The sequence below is a fragment of the Lepisma saccharinum genome, chromosome 1 (genome assembly GCF_977018435.1).
Source record: "Lepisma saccharinum chromosome 1, izLepSacc3.1, whole genome shotgun sequence".
NCBI classification, from domain to species: domain Eukaryota; kingdom Metazoa; phylum Arthropoda; class Insecta; order Zygentoma; family Lepismatidae; genus Lepisma; species Lepisma saccharinum.
This window is the reverse complement of record NC_139229.1, coordinates 172,484,542-172,499,057: the sequence shown is the minus strand read 5'-3', so window position 1 is coordinate 172,499,057 and position 14,516 is coordinate 172,484,542. Positions and strand designations below refer to the sequence as shown.

At 38.5% G+C, this 14,516-nt stretch overlaps 1 protein-coding gene across 1 annotated transcript in view; it reads left to right on the top strand.

Moving 5' to 3' along the window:
• The window catches only part of LOC145990147 (putative peptidoglycan muropeptide transporter SLC46), a 41,059-nt gene continuing 26,543 nt past the window's right edge, over window positions 1-14,516 (top strand). The window contains exon 1 of the mRNA XM_083125817.1: window positions 1-65. Within this exon, the coding sequence (XP_082981943.1) occupies window positions 61-65 (5 nt within the window). The 5' untranslated portion in view covers window positions 1-60. The remainder of the gene's footprint in view (window positions 66-14,516) is intronic.

Below are 14,516 nucleotides of genomic sequence, written 5' to 3'. Positions count from 1 at the left end.
CATGGAGAGTGGAACTGATTTTCAAGTGGTTAGACATCAAGATTTTAGAAAATAGACGGGATGAGGTAAGTTTTACAAATTGTAATAGTTATGTAATAATAATAATAATAATAATAATGATGATGATGATGGTGATGATGATGATGATAAACAAATTCAGGGGGTTTCGGTTTCGATCCCCAGGGGAGGAACATTGTACGTACAGTGTAGGTCCAGCCCCGATTAGTCTATATGACAAAAAGTGGACTTAAAGTTACTTATTTGGTTGATTTAACTTCGCTTTTCTGCCATTTTGGCTAATTGCAAAGATGAGGATGATTGATGATATGATGAAATTGATGAATGGATATTCACAAAGAACACCCATGTCTAGACCGGGATTCGAACCTGGGACCCTTGCCGTTGTCGGTGAAAATCTCGTTTTGTGCACACTATTTCCCCCTTCAAGTGATTATTTTTGCACTTCTGGAAAGAAAGCTCTTAATTTCAATAAATTTCGACAATCATAGTGCAGAAGATATCAATAATTAACCTCTTCTAAATAAGATCCTTTGGAAATTCTAGGCTGTTCTGGATTACGAAAAGTAGGGAAATAATTACCCGAAGTCCAGACCTGACCTGACCTTGATAAATCACAGCTGTTATTTTGAATTATTACCTTTCTGCTTGTAAAAATATGGATCACAGATACCATGAAGGACAGTAGGTTGAATGGTCTCTATTTTATATCTGTGTATTTTGAAAAGTACAAAAAGACGTAGAACTGTTCATCAACAAAGTGGCAGATGTTTTTTTGGAAATGAAACAAGGCGACTCCAGTTTCTATTTAACTAGTAGACTCGAGTCGGAACTTGTAGGGGAAGGTTGCCATCAATGGATCGCTTCCATGGATGGACCTTCGACGTATTTTCGCCAACAGGGCTAGCGCATGCGCGAAGACAGTTGAATTCTCTTCCATTTCTTCCCGCCAGTTGTGTTCAGGAGAAGGAACACGTTGGAGCCATTCCATCGCGAGTTAAAAATTACGGTAAGTTTTGGGTCATTCCATGTCAAATCATCCAGAATTTTGTGAAAATGTCACCCACCACCCCCGATTTTGATGAAATTCGGTATACTTATAGAACTTTTAATGCTGATTACAAAAATTACATTTTTTTTTTACATTGGTCAAGGTGTTCAGAAGTTACGCGCTTTTTAAAATCTCCGTGTACGTCACTTTGAATGAAAAGCATTAGGTTATAAATGATAGTATCTTCCCTCAGGTTTGCCGTAGAAACTTCAAGTTTGTTTTCTTTTGTTCAGAATAGTGTAAGCTTTCATTTAAATAAGATTTCAGAAAAGTGTATCAATAACCATGAATTTTTATGTATAGTTTCATGTAATTTTTTTAGAAAAAAATGACTAACTTCAAGAGCGGATTTCGTGCAATGCCCCCCCTTCAATTTCCCCCCAATTTTATATGTAGGTAGCTCAGAATGTGTACTAATGCCTGATGGAAAAATTGGGATGGTCGGTTCAGAGACAGGGTGAAAGAAAATAATTTTCATCAAATTACATTAAAAGTTAATCTTATTAAAAATGCTTATGTATTTTACACAAAGCTTGAAGTATAATTTGTTTTAAGGTATAATATTCAAAATTTCCGTTCACTATGTGTGAACTAGGTGTAACCTGGCGGGGGCAAAGGGAAACATTTGCACCCTTCCAGATTTATAGATTAATTAAAATATACAAATAATAATTGCAGTGGAACCCTGATTTAATTATTTTCCTCGATTTTACACTATCTTGCATTTTACATTCAATCTTGGTGGTCACAACATAGCAAATTGCTAAGAAATTTTATCTCAATATGGATGTTCTTTTTTTGGCTACTCTTCATGGGGATACGTAGTAATATGAAGTAAGAATAAATAATACACATTTGTGCAGATTCAAGTTTCTCCAAATGGGGCCTTTTTGCCACATATCACAGAAAATCTCCTTGTGACGGGGTGGTTGGAACAGTTAAAAGACTTGTATAGACTTCTACAGTATCAAGTAACAAGGCAGCAATGATGTACCCATTCCGTAGAAATAGTATTCAAGGCAAACATTTGTTATTAATCCCCTAAGGTGAAATGAACTTAGGTTACAGGCTATTTACAGTGTTCGATAAGTTACTCTTTACAAGTAACCGAGTTACAGTTACTCATTTGAAAAGTAATTCAGTTACAGTTACTGGTACTTTGAAAGTAACTGTGAGTTACTTTACAGTTACTGTGAAAGTAACTTACAGTTAATGATCATTGATTTGTATAAAAATTACACACAATCAATGATCATGAAGACTTGCGTTTCTAGTTGCATTTACTTATGTTTCTAGTACATAATATGTCTTCATAAATTAACATTATTACTGCAAATAAATGATGGAACACAGAGTCAGCTTTGCTTGAACAATTTTAATAAAGAAATCATTTGTATGCTGATCACAGTATTTTGAATATGATGTCTTTGATTCCACTTGCACCTATTTCATTCTCCCCCATTCCAAGTTCAAAAAGATCCGAAGATCGAAAGACCCATTCCTTTGACAATGACTTTTTCCTAGTTCGACAAAAACATTCCAAACGAAAGCAGCACTCCACCAAAAAACACTGAAGTTTTACATAATTAGAAATGAATTGAAGTAAAGTGTGGATGTTTGTTATAAAGTTAGCATGCAACAAAGCATATCTTCCTTGCCAGGCCAGCAATTCCAAGAAAATCCTTTTACGTAGCATCCAGAGAAGGTACATAAATATTTTTTTATAGTTGGGAACAGAATTGTCAAATTTAGCTCTTCCCTTACTGCAAAAAGTAACTGTTACACAGTTATTTACTTTTAAAAGGCGCTAGTTACAGTTAGAATTCCTAAATAAGAAGTAACTGTTACTTGTAACCAGCTACTTCGAAACACTGATTGTTTAACAATCAATGCAAAAATAATAATTGCTGATGAAATATGTTTTGTATAACTGTATGGTTTGACTGTTGTGAAGAAGTGGCTTTCTGAATTCCTACTCTAAACAGTTATGTAGTAGATTGTGTGTGCGACTCAAACTTGTTTGTAGGATTGCTTCAAAAGTCCACGTGAAAAAAGTAAATGTAGCAATTAAATTTTTGCATTCACTTGGTCCATCAACTTCATACTACTGGCCACAAAGTATTCTTTGTCCAGTGGGCATTAATAACACAAATGGAAGGGCATATGTACTTAGTGATAAGTCAAATACTTTAGTCTGTTCGAAATGGCCAAAATATAAAACCATAAATTGTGCTGTTCACATTTTACAAGAATATTTTTGCAATGCATAGAGTACAATAGAGTAAGTATTATTAGGTACTATACTCATGGGTGTAACTTGGAAACTATCTTTGGGTTGAGAGAATCACAAAGTTTTCCATCCCATAAAGATAGTTTCCAAGATTATTTGCTAAATTCACTTGAAAAATCACAATTATCACTCTTTATTTGTTTGTTCCTCAAGTGCCAGGAGGTTCCCAAAATATATTTAACTTGTAAATTTTAATTAATCTATAAATTTTGGAGAGGGCAAATGCTTCCCTTTGCCTCCACCAGGTTACACCTAGTTCACACATAGTGAACGAAAATTTTGAATATTATACCTTAAAACAAATTATACTTCAAGCTTTGTGTAAAATACATAAGCATTTTTAATAAGATTAACTTTTAATGTAATTTGATGCAAATTATTTTCTTTCACCCTGTCTCTGAACCGCCCATTCCAATTTTTCTATCAGGCATTAGTACACATTCTGAGCTACCTACATATAAAATTGGGGGGAAATTGAAGGGGCATTGCGCGAAATCCGCTCTTGAAGTTAGTCATTTTTTTAAAAAAAAAATACATAACTATACACAAAGATAAATGGTTATTGATACACTCATCTGAAACCTTATTTAAATGAAAGCTTACAGTATTCTGAACAAAAGAAAACAAACTTGAAGTTTCTACGGCAAACCTGAGGGAAGATACTATCATTCATAACCTAATTCTTTTCATTTAAAGTGACGTACACGGAGATTTTAAAAACCAATGTGAAGTGTAGATGCAACTCCTCTCCTTCATGTAATGTGCAAAGAATACTTGTTTGTAACAAAAGAAAACGGAGGTAGTACGAATAGGCGAAAACATCTAATGTAGAGTCGAACATGATGAAGGATTTTCATTCGATATTTGCGGAGATATCCTTGCATTGAACTCGAGTGGGGAAAGAGGCAAAATTTGTATGTCTTGAATTGCCACAAATATAAATAGTCATGTCATTAATATTTGTCAATGTCTTTGAAGCAGTACACAATTATCGTTAGAGTATCATAATTCACGATGTTATACGTGAAAATATCCATTTCAAAGTGTGTAAATTCATTTATTTGTATATGATATTTTAGTAAATTCCAGATGCAGAACAATGTAACCACTTTATACTGCAATTACAAATAATGTCACCATGCTCTTGTTTAATAAAAGGAAAATTAAAAAAAAAGAGATAACCTTGTAAGGAGGATCGAACCTGGGACCGAAAGCAGCCCAAGCGAGAACTTTAACCGCTACACCACGCTATTACCTTCCGCTGTCGGAAGACCACATCATGAAAGTACAGATTCCAGAGTTTCAGCCTAATCAGAACCAAACTACGTGAGTAATAAATTATTAAAGATCCAACGCTGGATACAATGCAAGAGTGCATCCCCGTTGAAAGAGGCCTCACTGGACGTGCGAGCAGGGACGTAGCTAGGTTGATCAGTTCGGGGGGGCCAAATCTGAAATTTGTTCCTATGTAAATATTTCCATACAGTAAAGGTAAATAACTCTGTGTGTGTAATGTACACACACACACACACATACACACACAGATATATATATATATATATATATATATATATATATATATTACATTATAATATTGCTACATATATAGTGCATTGGTATATTAAACTACTAAGAAGTGTATATAATATACGTATATGTGAATACTGGAGGTCAAATAAAAATTAGAGTTCAACAATTTTCAGGAAGCAAATCAATTTATGTAATTACTATTAAACTATTACTTTACAGTTTTCCTTAATGTATTTTACTTTCTGCTTGTCTCAATGACAACCTCTTCTTTTTTATCGAAACTATATCCTCTGTGGAAGTGCTAAACTGATAAATTATTCTGTGTAGGATCTTTCCTATTCATTCTGGAGGATACCGGGATTTTTTTTTCACCTGTTCGAGCGGCTCCGGTGCCCACCCAGCGTCGTACGTATAAAGTGGGTACATGGAGGAAACTCTGGCAGATAAACGAGGCCAGGGACGTGGTGCTGATTGATCACATCACCTCCACCTTCGGCCGTGATCAAGAAAGTGTGGAGCCCTAACTACACACCCCTATACGCTTTCATGGCATAGCGAAAAGCACAGGGGAGCACATTACTTTACTTTTTAAATTATTTGGTATCCAGTACGTCATCATTAACAAATCATATTAAATACACGCACACGCACACATATACAGTTTTTTGGGGTAACAATTATAACTTGTTACTTATGAGAAACGCTTATATTGAAAGCGAAGCGAACAAGAAAAATAAATATTACTAATTTCATACCTTTCATTCTTTCAAACAGGTAATAACAAATACTTTCACGAGTCATCATGTAAGTAAACTGCTACATTTTCTTCGTCCTCTTGCATCTGCCCCTCCTCCCTCCCCAAGCCCTCCTACCTCCTCACTAAAGTTATTGCTTGCTCGAAGGCAGCGAGGTCATTGGACTGTTCTGGTACTTGGCACCCTGGATAGAAGCAAAATCTAGCAGAATGAATCGAAAACAAAGGTTTACTGGGGAAGGGAAAATTTAACCGTATTTGCGTATTGCCTTACAGAAACTGTGCACTGAAACAGCAGGGGTACAATAACTCAACCCAGGGATAAGTCTTCCCTGCCATTTGAATGCCATTTCCTTCCCTTAATCCCTTAAAGCAAGAAAGACCGCTCCCTGCAATTTGTCAGGTTCGACACAAAGGGGTCTAGTCATACAGTGATGACCACAGATTAGAAATAGGTCTCGCAGGAACATTTTATGACGGGCAGTTCAGAGAGTATTTGGGACGCAGTGCCGCCTTTGGTTGTCCGCAACCATCTCGCCAACATTTGTTGAACAAGCTTGTTGTATTGTCTCCATTCAAGCTTTGTGCTGGTCTTAGGGCCGCCTGTCAAGATGTTGCTTTCCTGAAGAAAGAAGATCGCGTTTTATTCTAATTTCTGGGCCTTCCCGATGGCGCAGTGGTACCGTCGTTCCCTTGTAATTAAGGGGTCCCGGGTTCGATACCCGGTGGAGGCACATAGTGGTTCGGATCCCACTTGAAACTGTAGGTCCAGTCCCGATTAACCTTACTGTGCACAAAGTGGTCTTAAAACAACTCAATCAATCATTCTTATTTCTGGCTGTGAATTTAGGCAGGGACGTAATTATAACAATAATAGGACGTTATAGAAACATTAATAATAATAATAATAATAATGACGCTTTTAACATTGAAATTATTGTCAAATTTAAATTCTAGCACATTTAGTAGTATTCCAGCGCAAACAGCACTTTACATTATGCGATTGATTTGTAACTCTCCTCTAGACACTAACGTGTGCAGGTTTTTTTTCAGAGGGGAGGGGGAGAGACAGTATAATATATTTCATAATTAACCACGTTTAAGCTTCCTTTTGAAAGTTGTTCAAAGACAGAAATTTCGGGAGAGTTATAGCCGCATCAGCTCCCCCATGTGTACACCAGTGCCTCGAGATGTAGTAGGAAAAATAGATGCGTGCCACTTTTTTTGCGGCAATTTCGAAAATTGTGCACGTCTTAACTTGCACCCTGCATTCTCGCAAAACGACGTTGATGGTTTGTGCAAGTATCATGCACAAAGACACTGAAGTAGGTGTTTTCACACTTTGTTTATTTCTGTCTTGAGTTCGTGTTATCAGTAGGGAGCGGGTTTATAATAGCCACAAAGCATGCTAAATAGACAGGTAAATTGGCGCCAAAAATGACAAAATTTGACAACTTCAAAAAGCACAAAAAATAGGTAGTAAATATCAACTTGTTATTACCTTTCTTTTTCAGTTTCACACCTATTTTTTTTATTCTACGTATATTATATTTTTTTAAATGTTGTGCCGATTTTCTGTTACTTTTAGTTAATCGCAATGTTGACGATCATGAATGGCAATTAATGAAGGAAAACTCACAAATCGCCATCACAATTATGATATGTAATATGCAGAATATTATTGGCGACTCAAATGTTCTGTTTCTTGTTGTTGTTGTTTCATGTTTTTGCTTTATATTGCATATTTATTATAACGTCACGTTTACCACGGCGGACCTCCTCGGTGTGGTTTACCACGTTGCCTTGTAACCAAAGAGTGCCAGGTTCAAGTCCCGATGGAGACACATTGCACAATGGGTCGGAGTCAAATTTAAATTATAAATCCAGTTCCAATTAATCTATTTGAGCATAAAATTGACTTTAAACTATTTTTGATTACGACGACAATGGGATCAGTTATTGTAATAGTGAAAGAAAATAATATCTCCTTCAGGATTCAAACCTCGGACTCAGTTTTACAGAAATTGTAATCTCTAGACCAGTGGTTCCCAAAGTGTGCGTCGCGGCGCCCTGGGGCGCCCTGGTAGGCGTACGGGGCCGCCGCGAGATGTTCCAATATTTTCACTAAAATTCAGTCATTGATATGATTGTTCCAAATACATGTTCTTATTTAGAACATTTTACATAAAAAATGTTTCTGAATTTGAAATATATGTTTATTTTTTAACTTAAGGAAAGCAACCTATGCACACTAACAGAGCGTTACAAGTGTTAGATAGGGCCTCCCCGGTGGCGTAGTGTTAGAGTTGCCACCTTGTAATAAAGGGGTCACGGGTTCGTTACCCGGTGCAGGCACATAGTGGTTCGGATCCCACTTTAAACTGTAGGTCCAGTTCCGATTAGCCTTATTGTGCATGAAATGGACTTAAAACATCAATTCAATCAATCAATCAATCAAAGCAAGTATTAGATATGCCTACATTCTGATTTGGACGCCGTGGAAAAATCTTGAAACACTAATTGCGCGGCGAAACGAAAAAGTTTGGAAATTCCTGCTCTAGACCATAGAGATTAGCTTTGTTCCTTCGTTCGTCAGTGCTATATATATTTTTTAAAGCAATGCAAATATAGGTAAAGATTATTTCTCCGTTGTGTGAGGTATCGGTAGACCGTTAACATCAACTGGCAATGCCAACAATGCATTAGTGTAGATTGTTATTAGATAGGCTTCCACTCTCCCCGACATCCATTCTAAACAATGGCATTACTTATTTCATTTATTCCAGTGTTCGTGGCGGAGTGGTAAGCGTAAAGGGCTACGGAATCAGAGATCCAATGTTCAAACCTCCACCAGCCATTGGTGACTCATTCTGTTTGTCTATGCTCCCATCACCTTTCCATCCGTCCATCATTCATCCATCCACATCGACTTGTAAAAATTAACCTACGAGGTAGGAAAAAAGGTAAAATAGCCAAAATGAAAATCTATTGAATTCTAGCCGCCTCAGTGGCTGAGCACGTTAGCTACCGAATTACGATTTTGTCCCAAATTGATCTAAGTTCGAGTCCGTGAGTTTTTGTATTAAGTCCTCTTCATGCACAGATAGGCCAATCGGGACTGGACGTACAGTTTTAAGTTGGATTCAAACCACTATGTGCGTCCACTAGATATCGAACCCAGGCCAGGACCTCTTAATTATATGGTGACGACATTACCGCTACGCGATGTCCTCGCCTGGAGAGGCAGGCGCTTTTTTTGTTACTGTCCATGCATTAATTTCTTGTATCACCGTTGCATATCTTTGACATTAGCCAGAAGTGTCAGTAAAGTAATGTAAAATCAGGAAACGAAAATCAAAGTACATCCAGTGTTCAAATTGAAATTTTTAATTTAACTCCTGACCAGGTAAAGAATTTTCCTCTTAAATATTCTCGATCATATTTTGCTATTGCTAAGAATTTGACGTAATCATTTCTTTCAACTACAAGTAAATATTACATTAATATCAGCATATAAATTGTCAGTTTCTGTACTGAATTTTACATTAAAATTAATACTGTTGTTGGTTTGCAAATTACAATATGTATTTGATGAGAAAATATTTCCTGATTAATTTGCCTTCCTCTAAGAAAAATAATTCTGATATGAATTAAAAGTCCACTGAGACGAGATGAGTGATTACTGAACTCTTGTACATTAATTGGAAAATTTGTGTTATTTACTTTGAAAAGGGAAGCTGATATGACTTTTCTCCTCAGCATTTTTTCAATTTGAACACTCGATATACAGACATATACATATTTCATTATTTAAGTTAAACTACGAACACACACACACACACACACACATATAATTGTTTTACAAAACTGATTGGTACTCACTTTGTAATTCGCCCACAGTTCCATGCATTTTAGATGATAGGACGTTCCTCCGTTTTCCTTAATTTTTTCACATGGTTTCTTCCAGTTGCGAATCCCTATTTTCCTGAAACTTGATTCTGCATATCCTGAATCTGTGCCAAATTTACGGCATGGAAAACAAAAGCATGCGTCAAGTTCCACACTATATTCTTGACACGGCGCAGATGCAAACCAGTATTTTTGAAATAATCGCTTTCGCTTTCCGAACGTAGTATTTGGATAGTTTTGCAAAAGTGGTTGCCTAGGATTATCTACCCCAAGATCAGTAATTATTTTCACATTAGTACATTCACTTGTTTTGCCTAACTTTGGAACGTCAGAACTTGGATCAACATCATCTTCATTGTCGTCATGTTCCACATGTTTTGAGATAGTTTTAAAATATCCAGTTTTGATAAATTTATCCATTCAAAATGGAAATGCACAACAACGCTAGAACTCTTCCCACACACGAATAAAAACACAGTGACCGTAGCAACCCGATTGCAGACCTTGCTCGCAAGCAAGAACACAAAGCTAATCTGTGGCTCTGAAGCTGAAGCAAGGAGCAATTTTAAATCTCAGAACAATGTCAGTACTGGAGAACTCTCTCCATATGTCGCTCGACCCCCTACTGTTTACCGCTCGGCCTCGGCGGAGTCTTTGATTCCATCTGTAACGGAAGGGTCATTTGCAACAAAAGGCAAAAGGTTTTCACAAACTTAGGGTAGGGCAAGGGTAATAACCTCAAAGCATTTATGCCTTTGGTTATAAACTGGTAAGCAACGAAAGGGTGGAATTTTGCTGTCCTACATTTGCTTCCGAAGATTTTCTTCGGAACAGTGTTTCCAACTCTGCTACAAATTTACCAGAAAATAATATGTAGTATTAATTTAGGAAATTTTTAATCGATCAAAATTTTGTTTGCGGGGGCCAGAGTTACAACTGCCGGGGCCAAAGCCCCCCCAGGCCCCCCCTAACGACGTCCCTGCGTGCGAGACACAATAACGGAGGAGTTAGCCTAATCTCTGCACGAGGGGCTGCTAGCAGAGGTCAAGGAACGGCATTAGCACAGACCAGGATAAGAGGACAACGGTTAAAGCACCAAAAACAATAAATAGACACCTAAACACATAGGCTAGAGCGTCACTACTTTCAAATCTAGAATAAAAGAGATGTTTGGGAATAGCCAGAACACAGTAACAGTTTTACCAAGAATCGACACCGGAGTGTGAGCTACGCGCGACCTAGCTCCGAATCGCGATCAGACCTATGGTCTGGACTTGTCTTTTTAACACGCGTGATTGTTTAAAGCCATGGAGTAGAGCAAAGTAGACCCAGGGGGTCGTTTCCACTAGCCGTCAACGCATCCGTATACATACGTGTGGTTATGTGAGAATAACACCAGACACGTTCACCTGTGTCAATCGTCCTGAACAACGCCCTAAGTTTGTAGAAGTTAATAACAATTTATAGCAAAGTTAATACCGAAGTGAATAACAGTCAATACCAAAGTTAATAACATTTAATATACATGTGTGTCCATGTGAAACCGCGAATGGCTCATTACGTATGTTCGTCTCAACGCCTAAACCATGTATCTCTACGTACGAGCGACAGCGAAGGACTGACCTACAACTGCGCTAGTTTTCGTATGGAGTCGACAGTGTACGAGTACCGTCATTTACGTGCCAACGAAGTGAACGTGTGAAGCCAGCATCCGATGATGCCATATGGAACTGCCGAATGATTCACTTTCGCCGATAAGAATAACCGCGAAGTACAACACCGGAGTGTGGACACCTTCTAAAACTGTAAGACCACTTTCACCTACCCAGGTCAGAGGGGATGCAGCGAAGGTAAGAAACAACCATGTGTGTGTGTATGAGAGATGACACCAATCTACCGCGAACTTGCGTAAATCATTGCATAACTTAACTCAGTGCTATGGCATAACTAGACATCCATATTCCGGCGGACAAAATCAACGTTATAGAACAAAGTATATGTTAACAGCCAAACAATAGTTAATTGAAATATATGTGTACCTCCAGAAACGATAAAAGGGTTCGCACAAAGAACAATTAATTGCATTACACTTAAAACCCTAAACAGTAAATTGTAAAAGGCAATGTAGCCAAGAAATCATATGAGTATCGTCAAAGTATTAATTAATTTAACATTTGTAATTGTAATATTGTCCCAATATGCCATGGAATGTGTGTATGAATGAACGATAGATTGAAAGAGGGCATGATGTACTGTTTATTTATCTGTGTTTTAATATATGTGTATATTCTGAATCACCGTAGTACTATGTCACGTCATTTCAGGTGCTTGAAAACAAATCCTCCTAGGTTTAATCTTAGTATAGCTCCGACTGTAGGCACTTATCCTGACCGTTTTATACACTCATGCTCATAAATTAAGGATAATGCTGAATCTTGTACAAAGAAATATTTGATGTGCACGCTGCAGCTTGAAATGATGTCTGGGCACTGTATCAAAGAACCTGTGTTGACTATGACTTTGATCCAGTGTGTGGTGGCGCTGTAAGCAGACAAATGACTCACAGGAGCGAAACTGCTGACCAGAGTACAGTGCCTATAGGAAGTGTGCAGTTTTGTTCGGTTGTGCGAATGGTGAGTGTGTGTGTGAAATGGCTCAACGAACACATATTGATGATGTAATGAGGGGAAGGATACTTGGGCGGCTAGAGGCGGGCCAAAGACAGCAGGTCGTGTCACAGGTGCTCCAGGTGCCACAAAGTGTCATCTCACGATTATGCCAACGATTCCAACAGACTGGAAACTTGTCTCGGCGCTACAGCAGTGGACGTCCACAGTGTACAACACCACGAGAAAACAGGTATCTCACCGTAAGTGCCCGGAGACACTGACGCAGTACTGTCGGGGGCCTTGCTCGAGACCTTGCAGATGCCACTGGAACAGTTCTTTCCAGACACACTGTGTACAGACGACTCAACAAGCACGGTTTATTCGCCCGGAGGCCTGCAATTTGCATTCCACTGTCACATGGTCACAGAGTAGCCCGTAACAACTGGTGTAGAGAACACAGGACATGGACAATGGAAGAATGGTCTCAGATACTCTTCACTGACGAGTCCAGGTATAGTCTCAACAATGATTCTCGTCGTGTAACCATCTGGCGTGAACCAGGAACCAGATACCGACCCGGTACCATCGTCGAAAGGGACCAGTATGGAGGTGGTGGTGTCATGGTGTGGGGTGACATTATCCTGCGTTCACGTACACCCTTGCATATCTTCGACAGAGGTACTGTAACAGGTCAGGTGTACCGGGATGTTATTCTGGAAGACTACGTTCGTCTTTTCAGAGGTGCAATCGGTCGTATGTTCCTCCTGATGGATGACAATGCCAGGCCACACCGAGCTGCTATTGTGGAGGAGTACCTTCAAACAGAACACATCATACGAATGGAGTGGCCTGCCTATTCCCCTGACCTCAACCCAATCGAACATGCTTGGGATGCTCTTGTCCGACGTGTCGCCGCACGTCTTCCACCTCCTCGGACTCTTCAGGAGCTCCGACAGTTACTGGTGAAAGAATGGGAGGCCATACCCCAACAGCTGCTCGACAACCCCCTCCAGAGTATGCCAAGCCGTTGTACTGCATGTGTCAATGTGCATGAGCATCACATTCCATACTGAAACCTGTGAACATGCTCAAAGAACTGCGAAACAACATTTTACAATCTTCCTTGCTTTGTAACATATGTGCGCTCTTTGATTTTTCTCACGTTTTCTGCAATAAACAGGGTTAAAGAGGGTATGTGGATGTCTTTCTTATGTGTTCAACATATGTCTGTGCTACCACAACTAGTTTGTTTCAGTGCTGTATCGTGGGGCACCAAAACCTCTATTATCCTTAATTTATGAGCATGAGTGTAATTCAGGTAATGGTGTAATTAGAGTGACAGGTGTGTCACGGTAAGCAATTCTGTGTTGTTTTGTTGTTTAATTTTGCATTGAAAATAGTCGTCTCACACGCTTCTGCTTATCGGAAGTGCTTGTGCAGTTGTTAACATGCAAACAAGGAGTGAAATCTTCTATATTAATCTAAAAAATAATCTACGAGAACAATTGCCCTTACAAAGCGGATTTTATTTTATATATGACAACACTGTGCTCTTCCCTCGCTTATTATTGGCCAGCGGGAGCCACTTAAAATGTGAAACAATGACCCGACGCCAGAGATTGAGTAAGGGGGAAGTTGCACGCAGGCCCGTAACTTGAATTAATCTCTAGGGGGTCACGGGTTATCGGGGGGGTCACGGGTTATCAGGGGATGCTTTGTAAACCAAGTCCATTTTTTAAAAAAAAATAATATGAAGGTAAATTATGTGTGGGGGGGCGCTCATTAATTTATAAATATCATATAATACTACACAAATACTACATTTTTCTACATGTTTTAAAACATCCCTTGAAGTGTTAATTGACTGATACTGAAATTATCCCTTACACACCCCATACTATTTTAGATGATACAGATATGTATATCACATACAAAAGACGCACAATATTTAATCATAGTGCCTACAGTATATTCCACCTCCGGCCGAATTAAACTCCCTTTCCTTCCCAAAACCTGGGAGCTGTTGTTGACCTTTGACGCAGATGCGGAGGGAACTTGCATGATGACATCAAAGTCACAGATTTCTGTCTAAACGGGAGGTTGCAACAGGGACAGTGAAGGTAGAGATAAAGAAGCTCCCCTATGAAAAAACTTTATGAAGTCTAGAGAATATTCTAAATACCTGCAGCTACTTCTGCTCATAAACAAAATGAGCAAATGTAATAGATACTGTTCATATTCTGTGGATTTATCCTTAAAGTTGTGAGTGTCTACATTTTCAATCTTCACTGCAAACAAATTATGCAAAATAGTTTACCTAATGTAAAAGGGGGCTGATAGCAGTTCCAAGGGGGG